The 22,744-nt window shown below is 35.3% G+C and overlaps 1 protein-coding gene across 1 annotated transcript in view; it reads right to left on the reverse strand.

Annotated features, from left to right (window-relative positions):
• The window catches only part of LOC138332546 (uncharacterized), a 56,351-nt gene that overhangs the window by 25,092 nt on the left and 8,515 nt on the right, over nt 1–22,744 (reverse strand). Inside the window, exons 7-24 of the mRNA XM_069280551.1 lie at nt 21,711–21,781; nt 21,168–21,312; nt 19,768–19,835; nt 18,715–18,841; nt 18,011–18,103; nt 14,515–14,705; nt 13,798–13,911; nt 13,292–13,425; nt 12,747–12,876; nt 6,781–7,035; nt 5,513–5,701; nt 5,143–5,274; nt 4,278–4,378; nt 3,485–3,594; nt 2,732–2,859; nt 1,896–2,070; nt 1,089–1,251; nt 507–582 (exon numbers count right to left, since the gene is read on the reverse strand). Coding sequence (XP_069136652.1) covers nt 507–582; nt 1,089–1,251; nt 1,896–2,070; nt 2,732–2,859; nt 3,485–3,594; nt 4,278–4,378; nt 5,143–5,274; nt 5,513–5,701; nt 6,781–7,035; nt 12,747–12,876; nt 13,292–13,425; nt 13,798–13,911; nt 14,515–14,705; nt 18,011–18,103; nt 18,715–18,841; nt 19,768–19,835; nt 21,168–21,312; nt 21,711–21,781 — 2,402 coding nt within the window. The remainder of the gene's footprint in view (nt 1–506; nt 583–1,088; nt 1,252–1,895; nt 2,071–2,731; nt 2,860–3,484; nt 3,595–4,277; nt 4,379–5,142; nt 5,275–5,512; nt 5,702–6,780; nt 7,036–12,746; nt 12,877–13,291; nt 13,426–13,797; nt 13,912–14,514; nt 14,706–18,010; nt 18,104–18,714; nt 18,842–19,767; nt 19,836–21,167; nt 21,313–21,710; nt 21,782–22,744) is intronic.

The following is a 22,744-nucleotide window of genomic DNA, read 5'->3' on the forward strand; positions in this document are numbered from 1 at the left end:
GTCGGTACATCTTAACCACTCAGCCACTGCGGCCCCTTGCTATGCTACTAATAAAGACAGTTTGTTAACATTACCATGTTTATTGATTACAATAATTACAATGTAAAGCTAATCTTATCATGGGAACAAGTCATTTACAATACAACAAATTCTCTTTATCCAAATCATTCAAAAAAACATAGGTTCGTTCAGTACAATTTAAGTACTTTCGATAATGGATGGTTTCTCACTAGCTAATTAGTTGAAATTTGATATTCCAAAATTTTCACATAAATTTTCAAAAGATGGGACACAATGAAGCCTCATGTGTGACTCACACTGACCATACTGGCAATTTTAAACAAAGAAAGAATTTCTGCTTATCAAATCTGAAGTTTTATGGTCTTTGTAGAATTGCCTCTTAACTCACCAAGTGTTTACAGACAGACTCTGTATTTTTGCTGATCTAATCTGTAGTTTTATGATTAACTTTGTAGTATTTGAATTGCCTCTTATAATTAACTCACCGACAGTGTTTGCAGACAATCCCTACAGACCCCACAGTAAGCACACGACAGAGTCTCACTGTTACAGCTGCAGTGTCTAGAAAACAAACAAACAGATTGTATTTCTTTAGTTTTTCCCCCCAAAAATAATTTGTAGACCAGTAAATACTAAAGACCAACAAAAATGGTCTCCGTTAAAAAAACATGTTTCAAATAGAAATAAAGTTAACAATTGTGATCTTGAAAGGTTATGTTAGTTATGCAAGTACAAATGGCCATGAATTCCCGTAGCTTGAAGTTTGATTAGCAATATACATGTATTTGGTGTGACACGGCCACACACACAGTATCAAAAGCCTTCTAAGATATAGATCTAATGTGTCACCATTATCCAGCTCTTTGGTCAAATCATCCAGAACTGGTGTCACAAATTCTTACTGACCTGCCCCAAGCACCTGACAACTGTACTATGTGGGTTTTGTACTTGCACCCCAGAAAATTGTCTTTTTAGATCCTTGTTTTATATATATATATATATTCAATACATATAACTACATTACAACGATAGGACACTTGTCACCATCAAAGGACTGTACTGCTTACTTGCTGCTGATTCCATTGCGGAGGTTATTTCTACAGTTTATCCCCTTGAAGCTACAGTTGTTACACATAAAACACCGAGCAGATGCTGACATTTTGACGTGATCTGTGGATGTCAACTTTTCTGTATCGCTGTGATTTGGGACATGATCCTGGGGAGTCAGATCTGAAATTCAAACAACATTTCAGTCATTTGCATGGCATGACAATGGAATGGTGGTCAATGACAGAGATAATCAGTAATTAATTAATGTATTTTCCCCATTTGTCATTGAACAGTAATGAGGAACTGCCACCTGAATTAATGACCTTTACTGAAATATATAAAGCAGAAAACTTATTTCACATAAAATTGAGAGTTAATGCAACAAAAATTTAGATGTACAATGGACTCAGTCTTAGCAAAGGTAAGAGGAATTTAGAGGTTAAAAACAATTTTGATGTTTAACTTTTATTAGTTACAGTAAAACATGTTTATAACGAACATGCTTACAACACATTTTTTTTATATAACATGAAAAAGTATTTTCCATTCCCATCTGTCAAAATTGTTATAACATATATTAGTCATAAATGCATTGAACGAACTATGCTCCTAACAAAGTAGGTTTGTCCCTAGAGGTTTGTTATAATCGTTTTTACTGTAACTCTATTTGAGAGTTCATGGCGAACGCTACACAAATCAAGATCAAATTTATCATGTATGGTGTGTGTGTGAGGGACAGATCGCTACTTTTTTCTCAATGAAGTAAATGCATAATCCCATTTGTAGAGGAACCATTGGGTAAAAACATAACCAAAGAGACCTACCAGGTCCAACAAACTCCTGTTTAGTGATAATTTTTTCTGTGACTTTCTTTTTACAGAAGAGTTGCTCCTCGCTGGATTTGACCGTCATTTCTGTGATGTGACAACAGTTGTGTTCAGCACTGAGGGCGTGTCTCCTGTTGCTGGTCGGGTTACACACCTTACAGCATATCATTTTCTAGAGAGGGAATTCATCACATGTTACACCTCAAATATATGTTTACATAGTAAAAAGTTGACCGATCGGCAGGCAGCATATCCACATGTTTTTATTCAATGTCGGAGCATTATCATCGTAGCATATATAATAAAGAATGCAAAGTCATGTGCGGTTATCAGCTGGCAATCCATCAATTGTTTATTGAACATACACAATAGATTGGAATGCTTAGAACAAATACCATAAATGGTTTAACATAGTATTATTTACTACCAAAAGTCCCAATGCATGTTTTTGTTTGTAATAATTTGTTTCAATTTTTCAAGCACATAATTATAATTATAAAAGGAATTTCCGTGAATCGAAATCCACTCCAATATTTTTTGGAATTCCATCAAAATGAAACTCACAGCTCACTTCAAGCCAAAATTACCTTTTACACCTCACCTTGACCCCCTCCTCCCCCTAAAAAATAACCCCACCAAAATCCAGATATTTTCATTAGTGAAGCGAAAATAATTTGTACTATATCGTTTTTCACTTTTCAAGACAAAGCCTTTCTTATTAACAAGTTTTAGATACTTCAGATACTATCAGATAGGTTGAGATGCCATCTTGGCTTTGATTTTTTTTTTAAAAGAGGTAAAAATAGCAATTAATGTTAAATAATGTCACTTACCACAGCAAACACTCCCCTTGTTTGCATCATGGCTTCTAAAATAGTCTTGACATTGTTGAAGGTGATGAAGAGAGTATCAAAGAGTTTGGAGTTAGACACACGCGCACTTATCACCACGGTTGGTAGGTCTGTAAAATAAAATACAAATGATGAGACAAAACATAGCAATAGGTGGAGTTGTGTAGGTGGTGTAGCGAAATAGAGAAATGTAGAAAAATGTATTTTGACAATTCCTAGTCAATTATAATATTAAAAAAAAGTGAAACTCTGATTTTGATAATTACACAATCCCTACTTTTACTTATTGAATAGAAGCAAAATATGTATTTGAATTCCTTATTCTAACATTTTCTAAAAGCATTAAATTTAATTAACATCAATTTGGTAAATTTCAATGACAAGTACCTGACAACAGTCTGAAGAAAGGCTCGTATACCAAAGGCAATAGTTTTTTACTAATGTAAGTAATACTAAGTAGATAATAAATATAGCTGCTGAATGTATAATGTAAACCAACTTATCTTCTGAAATGATTAGATTTAGCATATTTTGTGGATGATCAGAAACAGTGGAAATTAATCGTCCTGAAAATGTTATGAGCACCGACACATTAAAAGTACATGAAGAAAAATCGCGAAATCAAATTGCCGTGGAAAGGTTGGTAGGCATGGAAATGAGACATTAAGTTGCTGCGAATTTAACATAAGTTGGTTTGCAGCACCGATACTAAGGTTTTCGTAACAAGAAACCCACCGTGGTTGATTTGATTAGCGAGGAGCTCCACCAGCACCATGACAGGTCCCTGACAGAGCACGAGGCCAGATTTCCACATCAACACAACCTTAGAGGTTTCCTGTAGCTTTCTGGAATGAATACAGGGAAAATAAAAAACAAAAGGCCAATTGGGCTACACATGCTATCAACTTGAAGGTTTTTGATGTCCTATATTTTTGCCCCGTTCCTCAGGTCCCTGGGGGACTGGAGAAGCCATTATTCAAAATTGGTTTCTCTTCACCCAAGGAAGCATCAAACTAAATTAGAACAAAATCCCTTCATTCCTACTGAAGAAGAAGGATTTGAAATAATTTGTTAGGTTTCCCCCCTGGAGCCAGGCTCACCATTTATACATGATTTGTATACAAGATTATTTCCCTATCACCCAAGAAAGTTTTAGACCAAATTTGGTCAAAATCCATTCAGCTATTCATGATTAGTGGGGAATTTTGTAAAAAAAAGACTGACGATGGATGACGCATCATGACATATAAGCTCAGGAGTATGTGGGTCAGGTGAGCTATAAACTGGACAGGTGAGTATGATAGAATATATTAAACAGGTCAAATCTGCCTTAATGGCAATTTTAAATTACAGTCACCTGCCTTATGCGATGATGTCAGTTTATGGGCCTATCAATGAAAAGTATTCAATTATTACTAAGATTTCTGTAAGCTTTCATGAAATAACATTTATTTAAGATTATTCATTTTTGTTAACATATATGTAATCCAAAATAAATATATCTTTTATTATATCATATACGTTATACCTTAGAAAGCATGGGAAAAACCAGGAGGGAAAACACGGGAAGGTGAAGTAGGAATCTCTCTGTAGATATCCTTCTGGTACGTCAGCTGGCCAAACAACATCCTAAAAAATTTAGAGAGAAAAAATAACAAATCATTGATATCCTAAACAATTACATCTGTATACTATGACATTTTGGAAAGGGGAGGTAACTAAAATTCAATATCGAAATATCATATTTGGATCACTAAAGGAATTAAGTAATACAATTCAATACAGACCTGATATATCAGGACAGTCATGGGAGATAACTATATTCCATTGCTGACCAGATATGTCTGTATACTCAGGGAAGATAATTACAATTTAATTACACTGACCAGGTACAATCAGGGGAGGTAATTACAATTTAATTACACTGACCAGGTACAATCAGGGGAGGTAATTATAATCTAATTACACTTACCAGGTACAATCAGGGGAGGTAATTACAATTTAAGTACACTGACCAGGTACAATCAGGGGAGGTAATTACAATTTAATTACACTGACCAGGTACAATCAGGGAGGTAATTACAATTCATTACTGACTAGATATGTCTGATCATCAAGGGAGGTAATTACAATTCATTACTGACTAGATATGTCTGCTCATCAGGGGAGGTCATTACAATTCATTACAAACTAGAAGTGTCTCGAAAAAATATGGAGAAATAATTACAATTTATTATTGTTCAGGTATGTCTTGATAATTAAGGGTGGGAAGAGGGAGGGGGTAGGGTCATTAGAAGTCCCCTTGGACCAGGTATGTCAGAATACCAAAGGAGATAATGACCGTCCACTACTGACCAGATATGTATGGACAATCAAGGGAGGTAATTTCTTACCACTGGGGTAACTGGATCCTTAGGAAGGTGCTGAGACATCACATACACAACTGTGGAATCCTTTAGGGCACACGGAAACCGGAACACCATACCCTGCTCTGTCAGTATGTCTAAAAATAGTTTAATCTGATCCTGAAAATTAAAAAAGCAATAGACAACCAAGTACTAGAAAAAATGTCAAAACCTGTTATAAAATTTCTTAAATCTCTTTTAATACTTTAGATGAGCAAAACCATCATTTGACATCTAGCTGTTTACACAGCTAATTACAGTGGTAGCATATATTTATCTTTGTATAAAACATTGTATATATCAACTGGGGGGGAGGGGGCATATTATGTCTGATTCCTATAATAGCATTACAACATACGTCTGACAAGTTTGCGGAGAAGGCTTTATAAAAGAAGTCGTCCATTGTCCAGCAGGGGATATTTGGTCCCAGGCTAGGAATAGTGACTTGATGAGGCATTAAATCTCCCAGTTTGACCAGATTCACCAATTTTTCAACATTCTGCACAGCTGGTTTGCGACTGACATGTGGAAAATACACCACTGCGCCCTGAAATGTACCAAATACATGAGGTTAATATATGAAATAATTGAAAACAGACACTTAGGCGTTTCTAAATTATTTTGTGAATAAAAATATCAATTAAATACATACATTTGTACTTATTATCCAAATTTATAAGTTTAAGTTCCCTTATGCCGACTTCAACTCACAATACCTTGCTTATTATTCAACTCCCATATACATTATACACATTAAACTAATTCTTTCAAACAAGAGGCCCAAGGGCCCTAACATTCATCTGACAAAACACCATTTGAATAGGAAAAGATTCAAAGAAATATGTTCCAAAAATGGCGGCATTAACATCCATCTTGGATTTTTGGAAAAAACATTGCGATGTGTTTTAGGGGTCTTAAATAACAATTCTTAGACAGGGCTTCCTTTGAATTCAAACTTTCAGTGATGAAGCTAAAGAAGAAATTTAAAATGAGAAAAATTCAACACATATACACTCTGTACCTAGTAATGGGTATGCAGTGCTATACTCAGCACATATACCTACTGAGTAGTTAAATGAGTATGCAGTACCTGATTTACTCAGCACATATACCTTATACTGAGTATGTAGTGCTATACTTAGCACATATATCTTGTACTGAGTATTTAATGCTAAATTCAGAACATATACCTCTTACCATGTATGAAGTGCTAAATTTAGCACATATACTTAGTATTGCATGGGTGTGTAGTGCTTAATTGAATACATATACCTAGCACAGAGTATGTAGTGCTTAAATTCAGCAAATATACCTCATACTGAGTATGTAGTGTTAAATTCAGTACATATACATTGGACTGAGTATTTAGTGTTAAATTCAGTACATATACATTGGACTGAGTATTTAGTGCTAAATTCAGCACACATACCAAGCACAGAGTATATGTATATATATAGTACTCAATTCTGCACATATACCTAGCGTGTATAGTGCTAAATTCAGCACATATACCTAGTACTGATCACTATGTAGAGCTCAATTCAACACATAAACCTAGCACAGAGTATGTGGTGCTAACTTAAACATGTTGGAGTTGCATTCAGCATACCTAGTAGTATTACCTACCTTATCATGTAGAACCTGTAGGGACATGCCAATCTCATGGTAACCTGATCGAGGGTTGAAGGTGAACTTTGTATGATCTGGAGCGGCTTTCTTGATCTCAGCTAAAGAAGAGACTAGTGGCATTGATTTCCCAGTCTTTATAATGCCATCAAAAGCTCTTACTGTCAAATCAATTAGCTGGGTGTGATGCCAAGGGAACACGGCCCCTAGGGATTCCACGGCTGTCTTCAGATAGGAATGGTTTGGGTCTTTTGCCTTGATGAATGTTAAACAAAACAGAAATCTAAGATACAAAATGCAAGATAAATCAAAGCTAATTTCTCTTAAGCATATAGATACAGTAATTAACAAGTAAACATATATTATATTTATATCTCTGAGGTCATTGTAATAATTATGGGCCTTTCAGCATCTTACACTTTGAAAAGTCCTAAGCACCAGTTTTTGTTTGAATGTTTCAATATAGGAATATGTTTTGACAAATTGTCATAAAGCCTTTTGAAACTTGTACCAGCTGAGTCAGAGCATTCCACAAACCTAAATCCAGTGTCTAATTCTCAAGGCAAATGAAAAATATCTAACTACCAAACAATTAAAAACTTCTATTTTGTTTTGTATTTCTTAACATTGATTTTCAAATGAGCTGTACCATATCGTCTTTGGAAACATCCGAAATCCCTTTATATCAATTTTTAAGTGATTCGGAAGTAAAACTTCCTTAATTCTAATGGGATCATTGTTAACACTTTGAGATACAGAAGTATTTAAATTTATCAAAATTAAACTTATTTATACAACATATATATATTAATTGTGGCACCAACAGAATACCGTTACTTAAATAGAGAATACATGGTTAGTATCTTACAATACAAGGTTTATTTTGGTGCAAGACTTAGGAAAGCCGAGATGGCGATGCTTTGCTGAGTCATCTCAGCTTTCTGTGTCGAGCACCAAAATAACCGTATATTCTGTTTATCCTGCAACCATTATGGCATTTGAAATGAAAGAAAATCGGCAGTTATTTACTTGGTTTTGATCGAAGCAAGACGCTTCTTTGATGCGGAGGTTAAAATTTCATTCACTAAACCAAATGAGAGTGTACTCCTTTTCTAAGTTAGAAATGTTCCGTCAAATATGGATCAAATTCACATGATCGTATTGATGGATAAAGCATTTCGTATTGACAGATGAAGCACAAGTTTATGTGGCAGTAGTTATCAGTCAGTATGTGGGACAGTTGCAGGATAAAATGAAGGTTGCAGGATAAAATGAAGCACCTGGGTCTTTGAGTTATAGGTTTAACTGTTGCAACTTGATCTATGGGATATCGCTATACCTAGTACCTACCAGGTAAACTATACAGTGGAGAGTTTGGTAAGACATCACTTGGTTCAGTGACCCTAGAAGTACTGTGGTATATCTATACCTACCAGGTTAACTGTACAGGGGAGAGTTTGGTATGTCATCACTTGGTTCAGTGACTCTAGAATTACTGTGGTATATCTATACCTACCAGGTTAACTGTACAGAGGAGAGTTTGGTATGTCATCACTTGGTTCAGTGACCCTAGAAGTACTGTCGTATATCTATACCTACCAGGTTAACTGTACAGAGGAGAGTTTGGTATGTCATCACTTGGTTCAGTGACCCTAGAAGTAGAAGTACTGTGGGTATATCTATACCTACCAGGTTAACTGTACAGAGGAGAGTTTGGTATGTCATCACTTGGTTCAGTGACTCTAGAATTACTGTGGTATATCTATACCTACCAGGTTAACTGTACAGAGGAGAGTTTGGTATGTCATCACTTGGTTCAGTGACCCTAGAAGTACTGTGGTATATCTATACATGTACCTCCAGGTTAACTGTACAGAGGAGAGTTTGGTATGTCATCACTTGGTTCAGTGACCCTAGACTAGAAGTACTGTGGTATATCTATACCTACCAGGTTAACTGTACAGAGGAGAGTTTGGTATGTCATCACTTGGTTCAGTGACCCTAGAAGTACTGTGGTATATCTATACCTACCAGGTTAACTGTACAGAGGAGAGTTTGGTATGTCATCACTTGGTTCAGTGACTCTAGAAGTACTGTGGTATATCTATACCTACCAGGTAAACTGTACAGAGGAGAGTTTGGTATGTCATCACTTGGTTCAGTGACTCTAGAAGTACTGTGGTATATCTATACCTACAAGGTAAACTGTACAGAGGAGAGTTTGGTATGTCATCACTTGGTTCAGTGACCCTAGAAGTACTGTGGTATATCTATACCTACCAGGTTAACTGTACAGAGGAGAGTTTGGTATGTCATCACTTGGTTCAGTGACCCTAGAAGTACTGTGGTATATCTATACCTACCAGGTTAACTGTACAGAGGAGAGTTTGGTATGTCATCACTTGGTTCAGTGACCCTAGAAGTACTGTGGTATATCTATACCTACCAGGTTAACTGTACAGAGGAGAGTTTGGTATGTCATCACTTGGTTCAGTGACCCTAGAAGTACTGTGGTATATCTATACCTACCAGGTTAACTGTACAGAGGAGAGTTTGGTATGTCATCACTTGGTTCAGTGACCCTAGAAGTACTGTGGTATATCTATACCTACCAGGTTAACTGTACAGAGGAGAGTTTGGTATGTCATCACTTGGTTCAGTGACCCTAGAAGTACTGTGGTATATCTATACCTACCAGGTTAACTGTACAGAGGAGAGTTTGGTATGTCATCACTTGGTTCAGTGACCCTAGAAGTACTGTGGTATATCTATACCTACCAGGTTAACTGTACAGAGGAGAGTTTGGTATGTCATCACTTGGTTCAGTGACCCTAGAAGTACTGTGGTATATCTATACCTACCAGGTTAACTGTACAGAGGAGAGTTTGGTATGTCATCACTTGGTTCAGTGACCCTAGAAGTACTGTGGTATATCTATACCTACCAGGTTAACTGTACAGAGGAGAGTTTGGTATGTCATCACTTGGTTCAGTGACCCTAGAAGTACTGTGGTATATCTATACCTACCAGGTTAACTGTACAGAGGAGAGTTTGGTATGTCATCACTTGGTTCAGTGACCCTAGAAGTACTGTGGTATATCTATACCTACCAGGTTAACTGTACAGAGGAGAGTTTGGTATGTCATCACTTGGTTCAGTGACCTAGAAGTACTGTGGTATATCTATCACCACTGGTATATCTATACCTACAGGTAACTGTACAGAGGAGAGTTTGGTATGTCATCACTTGGTTCAGTGACTCTAGAAGTACTGTGGTATATCTATACCTACCAGGTTAACTGTACAGAGGAGAGTTTGGTATGTCATCACTTGGTTCAGTGACCCTAGAAGTACTGTGGTATATCTATACCTACCAGGTTAACTGTACAGAGGAGAGTTTGGTATGTCATCACTTGGTTCAGTGACTCTAGAAGTACTGTGGTATATCTATACCTACCAGGTTAACTGTACAGAGGAGAGTTTGGTATGTCATCACTTGGTTCAGTGACCTAGAAGTACTGTGGTATATCTATACCTACCAGGTTAACTGTACAGAGGAGAGTTTGGTATGTCATCACTTGGTTCAGTGACCCTAGAAGTACTGTGGTATATCTATACCTACCAGGTTAACTGTACAGAGGAGAGTTTGGTATGTCATCACTTGGTTCAGTGACCCTAGAAGTACTGTCGTATATCTATACCTACCAGGTTAACTGTACAGAGGAGAGTTTGGTATGTCATCACTTGGTTCAGTGACCCTAGAAGTACTGTGGTATATCTATACCTACCAGGTTAACTGTACAGAGGAGAGTTTGGTATGTCATCACTTGGTTCAGTGACCCTAGAAGTACTGTGGTATATCTATACCTACCAGGTTAACTGTACAGAGGAGAGTTTGGTTATGTCATCACTTGGTTCAGTGACCCTAGAAGTACTGTGGTATATCTATACCTACCAGGTTAACTGTACAGAGGAGAGTTTGGTATGTCATCACTTGGTTCAGTGACCCTAGAAGTACTGTGGTATATCTATACCTACCAGGTTAACTGTACAGAGGAGAGTTTGGTATGTCATCACTTGGTTCAGTGACCCTAGAAGTACTGTGGTATATCTATACCTACCAGGTTAACTGTACAGAGGAGAGTTTGGTATGTCATCACTTGGTTCAGTGAACTAGAAGTACTGTGGTATATCTATACCTACCAGGTTAACTGTACAGAGGAGAGTTTGGTATGTCATCACTTGGTTCAGTGACTACTAGAAGTACTGTGGTATATCTATACCTACCAGGTTAACTGTACAGAGGAGAGTTTGGTATGTCATCACTTGGTTCAGTGACCCTAGAAGTACTGTGGTATATCTATACCCTACCAGGTTAACTGTACAGAGGAGAGTTTGGTATGTCATCACTTGGTTCAGTGACCCTAGAAGTACTGTGGTATATCTATACCTACCAGGTTAAACTGTACAGAGGAGAGTTTGGTATGTCATCACTTGGTTCAGTGACCCTAGAAGTACTGTGGTATATCTATACCTACAAGGTAAACTGTACAGAGGAGAGTTTGGTATGTCATCACTTGGTTCAGTGACCCTAGAAGTACTGTGGTATATCTATACCTACAAGGTAAACTGTACAGAGGAGAGTTTGGTATGTCATCACTTGGTTCAGTGACCCTAGAAGTACTGTGGTATATCTATACCTACCAGGTTAACTGTACAGAGGAGAGTTTGGTATGTCATCACTTGGTTCAGTGACCCTAGAAGTACTGTGGTATATCTATACCTACCAGGTTAACTGTACAGAGGAGAGTTTGGTATGTCATCACTTGGTTCAGTGACCCTAGAAGTACTGTGGTATATCTATACCTACCAGGTTAACTGTACAGAGGAGAGTTTGGTATGTCATCACTTGGTTCAGTGACCCTAGAAGTACTGTGGTATATATCTATACCTACCAGGTTAACTGTACAGAGGAGAGTTTGGTATGTCATCACTTGGTTCAGTGACCCTAGAAGTACTGTGGTATATCTATACCTACCAGGTTAACTGTACAGAGGAGAGTTTGGTATGTCATCACTTGGTTCAGTGACCCTAGAAGTACTGTGGTATATCTATACCTACAAGGTTAACTGTACAGAGGAGAGTTTGGTATGTCATCACTTGGTTCAGTGACCCTAGAAGTACTGTGGTATATCTATACCTACCAGGTTAACTGTACAGAGGAGAGTTTGGTATGTCATCACTTGGTTCAGTGACCCTAGAAGTACTGTGGTATATCTATACCTACCAGGTTAACTGTACAGAGGAGAGTTTGGTATGTCATCACTTGGTTCAGTGACCCTAGAAGTACTGTGGTATATATCTATACCTACCAGGTTAACTGTACAGAGGAGAGTTTGGTATGTACCATCACTTGGTTCAGTGACCTAGACTAGAAGTACTGTGGTATATCTATACCTACCAGGTTAACTGTACAGAGGAGAGTTTGGTATGTCATCACTTGGTTCAGTGACCCTAGACTAGAAGTACTGTGGTATATCTATACCTACCAGGTTAACTGTACAGAGGAGGGGTTGGTATATGTCATCACTTGGTTCAGTGACCCTAGAAGTACTGTGGTATATCTATACCTACCAGGTTAACTGTACAGAGGAGAGTTTGGTATGTCATCACTTGGTTCAGTGACCCTAGAAGTACTGTGGTATATCTATACCTACCAGGTTAACTGTACAGAGGAGAGTTTGGTATGTCATCACTTGGTTCAGTGACCCTAGAAGTACTGTCGTATATCTATACCTACAAAGTTAACTGTACAGGGGAGAGTTTGGTATGTCATCACTTGGTTCAGTGACCCTAGAAGTACTGTGGTATATCTATACCTACCAGGTTAACTGTACAGAGGAGAGTTTGGTATGTCATCACTTGGTTCAGTGACTCTAGAAGTACTGTGGTATATCTATACCTACCAGGTTAACTGTACAGAGGAGAGTTTGGTATGTCATCACTTGGTTAAGTGACTCGAGAAGTACTTCGTTCAGACCCATTTGTATCTGGTCATTAAAGTTGTGTTCTGTCAGAACCCACTTATCTTCCTGGCTGAAAATTTAAATCCAAAACATCATTATTATAGAAGGCCTCCAGTAATGAATTTCAAAATCCCAAATAACACACTTGTTACCAAAACATACAGCTTAATATTTTTACATAGGACATGATGCATCTTCATAATCTAAAATAACGTGCTATTTTAGCACTCAACAATATAATGCATTTTCACAACGTTTTTTAAATAATGAAGTTCATAAAGGATTATTGACTCGATGCTTCTAAACTGAGTCAAAATGTTTTACCTCACATTCAAAGTGATCATAGATAAATGAATGAGAATAATGGAATATATACATTGGTACATCAATTTAATGTGAAATAGATAAACAGGGCAGTCCCAGCTTTTACAATTGATAAGTCCCTGTGATATGGCCTAGAAGATGAACATTTAAGCCTATCCCACCTTTTAAATGTCCTTGAATTAGATGTATAGGAGATGAAAACTTTCAGGGCTTTCTTTACTTTGTCCAGCATGGCTACCTGTGAGTCTTCACTGGCGGGAGATTGGTCGGCTAATATAAACACATTCTCTGGATACTGAAATGATTTTAAAGATTATTTCATTAAACGTACATATGAATGTGTGATAGTTAAGGGCTTAATAAGTACTTCAAATATCAAATATAGTCAGTCACTTGCGTCTACAAAACTGTTACAGTTTGATTTTTTCATTGACATGTGAAAACATTTAATTTTGCGTTTTTACATTAGCACATGACCTTTGCTTGTTATGATGCTTTTCTGACATAAAGCGTATTATTTTCATTTCATTGACAATTAAAGATGTTAAGTCAAAATGATTGAACAACAGAAAGCGTATACAGAATATCATATAAAGTTGAGCAGTCAAGGCTCCTTCAAAGATTCTTTGGTTGTGGAAGTTTTCAATTCTGATAAAGTTTGACTCACCTGACCAACGATAGACACAATCTGTGATGCAATTTTCTTTGCTGTGCTATCGTCAGAATTTGAGAACGGCAGTACAACAATTCCACCATTACTCAGTACCCAGTTCTCACAACCCTAAAGGACAAATGTGGCAAATAAAGACAATAAAAAAATTCTAAAGCAGCAGGTATAATTAATTATCTGAAGTATGTATTATTTATTACAAAATGAATTCACATTAAAGCCTGTCCATTGGATTTCAAGATTTTTCAATTCAAAAGTTTGGGTTAGAAATTAGTAAAACATCAAGATATGAAAAAAATATCCAAAAATTTCAAGGAGAATTACATGTATACATTAAATATTAAATAAATATAACATGTGTATTACCACTTTTGGGGCTATATATACATTTTACTTAAATTCCTACTAAATTCCAGTTCAGTTGCATCAAAGAAATCAGATAAGAATGAGAATGTGTTTTTCAGAATGGCTGCTATGTTGGCCAATTCTTGGATTTGAACCCACTCAACAGTTGGTCAATATTGGAGAAACTGCTTGAAATGTGAAAAGTTTGCATACTGTTCAAGGGGCATGGTTTGAGATGATTGATAAAGCACAATGACAATGGGTCATCTTGTCCACTCTGTTCTGACGACACACTTGCTATGATCCGAGGTTTTCATGAAACAGATTAACCATCCAACTAAAACCTCTTTTAAGTGAGCATGAGTTTACCTTTCCTAAAGCAAATTCATACACATTGTAGGTCATTTTTGGTTCAGCAGTGTCCAGTGTCCAGTCTCTCCTCACACTCAACAAGTGGTCAGTGTCCAGAGGCTGTTTGGTGAAAAGTCCAGTTTTGGGAGAATCGTCTATATCGTGTAGGACCAGCAGTTTGTAAGTATTGAATGGGTGAAGTGTTTTATCTGAAATAGAAATTAAAGCCAAAACACACGATAAAAATTCTGACCTGAATTTGAGCTTAAAATATGAATTCTTCAAGTGAAAATGATTTCATTTGCAGGTAAAAACATTATAGGTAATTTGCCTGTGTAACTGTGGGGCTGTCATGGTTTGAGTTATATATTACATACAAACACTAGCCCTCAAGCTGTGGGATAAAACGATTTAATGGTTTAAAAGGTGTCTGGCAAGGCTGATTCCACTATTTTTCAAACGGTGCACCTGGCAGCTGGATTTAGAATTTCGTAGTTTGAGGGAAAATTTCCTGACTTCACCTCATTTTCTCACTGAAATGAAATCTAGCACTTTCCATTACATTAAAGATTGTAGGGAAATTTTGCTTGCAAATTCTTAAAGTAATATCATTATTTACATGACTCAAAGTCATAGCTGTTTTATTTACTTACTATTTCAAATAAATAGCCAGTAATACAATGATAAATGAAGTGACAGATGTGATACAGATTGTCGCTAATGTGCAAAACTCCAGATGATCGTTCAGTTGTTTCTAGATAAGAAACAATGTGTCTGTGTTGTAAACTAGTTTGTATAGGTTTTTTTATTCAATTCATCAATTCATTATTTTGCACACTTGCACTCAAGTGCTACACGATCTAAAGCCTTGAAATGGCATGACTAAAATACGGAATTGGAATTTCCGGACAATCTTATAGCCTTTTTTCATGTTGAAAATCACAGCTCCCAGACAACTTGTTGGTAATTTTATGATCAATTAGAAAATTAAAAATAGGGCAGCTAGAAGGGGAATGGGGCTGTTTAGCGGCCTTTAAATGATAAAAGAATAAGCCTTTACTGGACATTTATCACTAGCCCACTTGGGCTACAATTCTTAGGCCCACGACGACATTACTGTCAACCAACTTTCTTTTGCTTGTGATTTACTTTGAATTCACGAATTTTGTGATCCAAGTAAATTTACAAAAGTTTATCTCCTCAAAATATCCATCTACAGCAACTTTATTGATAGGAAATTCCATTAAATTTTTCAATCTGCGTTCTTCAATCTTTGCAAACTTGTTTTGAAATGAAAATCGTGAAATTTAAAGTTGTATGGTCTATAACTTGATGTATTTTTGGCATAGAAAAAGTATTAAAAGTGTTCGTAAAGTTATTAAACAGCTGAATTTGAATATTGATTTAAAACTGTACATGTTTAAAATAGCTCGAAAGAATCTGAACTGTTCCAATCTATTCCGATCTGTACGGGCATTGTTGATACTGACCATGTGATATGGTTTCGGAGGCTCCAATCTATACGGGTATTGCTTAGGGATGTCACGGTTCATGTTTTTTCAGCTCGGTTCGGTTTCAACTTTTTTTGATCGGTTTTCGGTTTTTTCACTTCGGTTCAGGCAAATCTTAATTGAACACTTTTTAAGTCTATTTTCTATCAAAAACAAGTTTTGCTGTAGATTTAAAGATGGTATATCACTTAAACAAATGTTTTTTTTTTCTTTATCAAAATTTCACTTCTAATTAAAAACATATAATTAATTGCGTCCTGATAAATAATCCACAGCACTATATCCTATATAGATTGAAGTTCTAAAAGTGCATGCAGCAAAGAAATTCATTAATTATTTTATATCATTTTGTGTCTTAATTAGACATATAACACGATTAAATACCAATTTTTGTTCAAATATTGAGTATCATTTATGATCTCTCAGCAGTGGAACATCTTTAAAAAACATAAGTGAACATTTTCTTATCTTTTTAACTCTTTCAGTACTATTGACACATTTATAATAATAATCAGTCACAGAGAGATATATGTCCTCGTATCCTTTATGATACATTATTTTGTCACTAAAACTTTTCTTGTATCCTTCATGACGCATTATTACGTGATGATTGACATGTGAAAATTGTAAGTTTTACTGCAAATCAATACATCGGTATTATCTCAGAAAAAGTGTTTTTAAAAAGTATTATGCATTGGAATTATAATAGAGATAAACATTATTACGTACCAGGTGCATGTTTAATCGTAAAATGGTTTAATTTACGGAATATTGGCCGACAGAAACGTGATTGTTTACAATCGGCAACACAATGGCAGCTTGATTTAGCTGTCGATATTCTGCGGGATTAATGTTATTGAAAAAAATATAATAAGAAAATCATCAATTATAAAATATCAAACAGTAAGTGAAATGTATCATTTAGATATTATGTATGTGCAAAAAAATGTCCACAGACAGCAAAAAACAATCTTCTGAATGACTGAACTTGTACACGTGTTACACATATATGTCGGTCAACAGGTGTAATTCTCGTGATTTTGACAAACAACTTCGCCGTATTTTCAATGAAATAATCTGCAATACAGTTTGTACACGTAAATTACAGGTATTATAGGACAGTTATTTTTTTAATGAACCGAACCGAAACTAAGAATTATCGTACCGAACCGAACCGTACAGTTGAATTTTTCGGTTAACCGTATTTTTGGTTAACTGTGACACTCCTAGTATTGCTGATGTCGGTCATGTGATGCAACTGGGTTTTCCGATATTACCCGAAAGTTTGAAACATGACGTTGACTGTGGCGGTTCTTTCAAAACTTTTGATATTTCATGCGACATTTATCACTATGTCAATAGCATATTGGTGCTTTCATGGATCTGAACCATCATATATAAGCATCTATATTCACATACTGTATGTTTTATGAGAGTTTGTGATGGTGAAAATTACAAGAAATACAACTTTGATAGCGGCATAAAAAGTTGGTTTACAGTACCAGGTAATAAGGTGAATGTAGATCAGTGGTTTATCTTTAATTAGGAGCTTAACTTTTTTTACAACAAAGAAAAATAGCTTATAATTATGCAAGTACATTTTTGCCTCTTGTGTATCACTCCTAAAATGATTGCCCATATCCATAACAACAGATTATGTAACCATATCAAATTGTAAACTTCTGGTCGATGAATGTCTAAATACCATATTTGACCCTACAAGCCTCCCTATAAGAGCCCCTGCCCTTTTTGTGGCTTTAATATTCAATTGCCAAGGCAAAAGACCAAAACTATCAAAACTGTATAAGTTTGCAACAATGTCGTCTTATAAAGTACCTTTTCATTTTGTTCAATCTTTTAAATGCCTTTGGCGCTTATTGGGTTGATTACCATATGGAACCCTACCTAAATGTTATCATTAGTATCATTCTTATTCAATCATAGGTATGTTGGCAAGGGTTACATGTCTACACGATACTGTATAGATTTTATTAATGACCTACCGACAATGGAGTTGGCCGATCTCTTATGGTACTCATCATAGGGCGGTGATATGAGAGGACATCCCTTTAGGTTCACTTGGTTCAGGTACTTGGCTGTAAATGGAATTTATGGTGATATACTTTATATGTTAATATATGTGTTGACTTTGTACTATTCAATCAACACCAATAAATAACGATAGTTGTGTAAGAGACCAATCTAAAACCTACTGTAACAATGTGCTTCCTATTTCCACAATACTGTTATAAGCTAATGTTCCTACTTCGAATAAAGTAATTTAAAACCATCTTGTTTTTGCATGAGGTTTAATAAATTTTTCATATTTTGCTGGCAATTAGAAAGCCACAACATGAAGATAAATCCCCACAAAAAATGTCAACTCCAACTACAATTACAGCTTTTAATTTGAATTTGGGCAATTACCAGCTATAAAATTACCATGAAATTGAAACATGAAAATGTAAAATAAATTCACCGTTAAATTGAGTTGGTTTACAATCAATAACTACCAGAATGACATCAATTACAAATGTAGGAAATATTTCATTATGGATTATAAATTCAACATGTAAACAATGCACATTATTATTTTTTTAGAATACATAATTGACCATATGACAGATATATCAAAGTTCTTATACATTCTTTTTCTGGAATGTTGAATGTTGATTCCCAAATTTCCGCTCTCTGGATTTGACTTTACCTGGTAGCTGGCTCGGGAAGAAGCCACATGACGTAGCCGTCAGATCTATAAAGTTTGACGGCCTACTCCTGTTGAACAGTTGGTATATACTTCTATGGGTCAGCTTTCTACAGGCTCTTAAGTTTATCTGGAAAGAAAGGTAAGAAATAATTAACTGATTTTAAGATATATATGTTTTATGTTTGACATTGTTGTATAACTTAAAGCTAGGGGCCGCAGTGGCCGAGTGGTTAAGATGTCCCGACAAATAACCACAAGCCCTCCACTTCTGGGTTGCGAGTTTGAATCCCATGCGGGGCAGTTGCCAGGTACTGACTGCTGGCCAGTGGTTTTTCTCCCGGTACACTGACTTTCCTCCACCTTCAAACCTGGCATGTCCTTAAATGACCCTTGCTGTCGATAGGACATAAAACCACAACAAACATGTATAACTTGATGTTATGTAGAAACTTTCGTTGTTTTCATCGTTGCTGTTGAACCATAAATATTATGTCTTTTCAAATTACAGAGTTAGCTCCCTTATGGGTAGGCATCGATTGTTACACCAGTAGTTTGTGAGTGTAATTCAAGTTGTTTTCTCCAAAAAGTATATGTTACGCTCGCAAACACATGACATTACTATCAATACCTACCTGCAAGGGCAGATAACTCTGTTGTATGCAAATGCTGGATAAGTACAATGAATTTTCATAACAGTTTTGACTGTCCCATAGGCCAGCCATGAATCGTTTACCAATAATTTACTATGAGAACTCCAAACCATGAGAGAAAGTACCCATAGACATCTTATGCTATACATTAATCACAACTTAGATATAGAAAGCCTATTGGATTTTCTCTCAGGAGAATAAATTACTTTTTCAGTAGAGTTCATCTTTTCTATCAAGTTAAATGTAAATTCTTTTTTTGACTACTTTGTAAATAAATCAAATTACTTTTCAGATGGAAAATAATATATTTAATACAAACAGAACAAAAAAGAATTTAGATATCAGATTGAAATGAGCTTTTATTTAAATAAATGAGTCTTTGAATACTAAACTCAGGACTTACCTCATCCAGATTTACTTCTGGCATCTTGGCCAGCCACTTGATTCCATTATCAGTTATGTGGTTACAACCTGATGACAAAATTAAAGAAAAGCAAAAACTTTACATGATTGTATCCATTGACTGTGTACAGTATTTTTGTTTGTACACATATACCATATTTCACTGAAAATAGGACCCCCATCCAGAGAAGAATAAATGTCAAAATTTGTGGGGGGTCTTATTTGCAGACAACCTGTCTAATAACATCGATCTATAAGGTCGCCATCTTGGATTTTTGAATGACTTGTCATTGTTGTAACAGTCGTCAGACGGGTAATAGCAAGATGTTCTAGCATTCAGAATAATAAAAAAGACGTATAATTAAAATTCCATCAAATCTTATGACAATTCAAATGTGTCTATAATTCGTAGTTCTTGATAATTAAAATAGATCACTCATGAATCAATTTGAATTAAATGATGGAAATAACAAACACACAAACACCTGTTTACTATGTAACTTTTCTATGTCGATAAAACAAACAAAAATTAATCATGTACACAATCATATTGGTGACATTTATAATTGCTCCATTGCTCAAGTCCATCCTCTAGTAAATGGAAAAATAGGTTGGGGGAGGGGGTTCTTATTTTTAGACATTCCCCCCTCCCTTAATTCTGGAAATTTTTCACCTCCTAATTCTGGAAATTTATCAAAAAAGATGGGGGACCTTATTTGCATGAGGGGTCTTATTTGTGGTGAAATACAGTAGTAAATCTGCAATAATAATGCTATACTGTAAACAAGCTTTCTTGGAGACTAGATTTCGTGTTTACATATCTAACAACCTTTTCATGGTGATTTAATCTTGTAACCTATATAAGACTCATAAGGTTCTATACTTTCCAAGCTGTGCTAAGAGCCTTTTTGTCGCAATTGATGTTCGCAAATTCTTACCACTCACGCATAATGCGAAATGAAATTGTAAGTTAGATAACAGGATCCAAATCTAAAATGGTTGTAAATCAATACATTTATAATATGGAGATTGAGGCGATGTATGAGTGTGTAATTTATTCATGACAGTAAATATTACCATCATAATTATATACATGGACTTGCTTATATAACCTTGCACTGTGGCTTATTATCATGGACTAGTTAATATAACCATACTTATCATCAATCACAAATTTCTTATCAAACTTATGCTTATTACCATGTAGACATATGTTTATTACTATGTAAAACCTATGCTTATTACCAGATATGGGGTAATCACCATGTATGAGCTTTTTGTCAGGCAAGCATTGTTACAGAACCAGATATGGGCCGGGTTTATCACTATGCATGATGCAATAGCTTATTGGTATATAACCAGAAAAGGACTTATTGCCAGACTTATTGACATAAACTTTACCTGTCAATGTTAAAGAGTGCAGTCCGGGAAGCTTGACATTGTGGAATTTCAGCGCTAAGAAGAACATGTCCGTGAGCTGTTCCACACCAGCCAGATTGATGGATTGGATCTGGGCCCATTCTGTGATCTTACCTTCTATATGATCCTAAAATACAACGTACAATGAGTATTGGAAACATGATGCACTGGTTTTAATGATTTTACATCAATTACAATGACAGAATGAGGCAAACAGGGTCTGAATCCTAGTTTAATATTGATGTTACACACAATGAGGGAATCATTTTTAAAAGATACAAAAACAAAAAATTAATTTCAAAGTCAAGTAACCTATGTCTATACCACTGACAATAAAAGCATGTCAAATTAAGAGAAATGTTTTTGGAGACATTTTAACAATGGCCTAAGAATGGAATAACACAACATATTGTAGATAATAGGTATGTATATATGTAACCATATTGTTTAGGTATTCTTCATATTCGTCATTTATATAACTTTACTGTAAGTTATACAAATCTATTCAATACATTTTATACTCACAATAACCAGGTACATGCAGAGATGATCTTCTATTTTGAATTTGTCAAACAAATTTGTTCTGTCTAAGTGAACTGAAAAGTGAAAAAAAAAATAAAATAAAAAACATTTAATATTGCATTCATTTATAAATATTTAAAATTCCATTTTTTCTTTGTTACATAACCTTCCCAACTGGGAAATCAGTTGTCGTGCATGAATACATGCACTGGAACACTGACTTCCGCAAGTAGTGTTATTGCACATCAGATTTTGGCCTATATTGTTTCAGTATTTTCAATTCTTTAAATAAACAATTTGAATGTAATGAATATCTGAAATTATATTTCAGAAAATAAAATATTGAGAAATATTGCTTCAATGGAATGAAAAAGTGATATTGTGGAACTATATTTGGTGTACTTTCTGAACTTGACAACATTTCCCGCCAAATTGGAGCCAGCTGTTCGTGAATAAATCAATTGACTGGCTGTTACATCAATTGTATAACGTTGAATAGTTTTATGGTTTTTTTATCAGAACTTTAAATTTAAAAGAAATAGTTGGTTGGGATGTAAATGTAAGAAATAATTTTTATTTTTTGTTGTTTACTGGTGTGTAAACTGCATTTGTTGAACATATATTTAAACATGACGCACATTTATTTAAAACATCTGCCCAGCAAATGTAGTTTATAAAAAACAAATTTGTAAAAAAATATTTTACAACAAAAAATAAAAATCATTCCTTAAAGATGCTCCACCGCCGACAGAGCATAAATGATATTCATCATTTGAACAATAATTTGTGTTTAATCGTGCATATACATGTATATGCCTAATTAATACAAAAAATAACATAAAATAATTCATTTCGCCTTTGGTGCATACGCACTCATTACTTCATTCTATATAAGATATAGTGCCACGGAATTTTTTCGGGATGCAATTAATTGTTTTTTCATATTTTTAACTTTAAGTAAAATTAGAAGCTCAAACTTTCCAATGGTGGTAATGGTATAAAATAAGTAACTTTTGTAACTGAAGAAAAATACAAAA

The sequence above is a fragment of the Argopecten irradians genome, chromosome 10 (genome assembly GCF_041381155.1).
Source record: "Argopecten irradians isolate NY chromosome 10, Ai_NY, whole genome shotgun sequence".
NCBI lineage: Eukaryota > Metazoa > Mollusca > Bivalvia > Pectinida > Pectinidae > Argopecten > Argopecten irradians.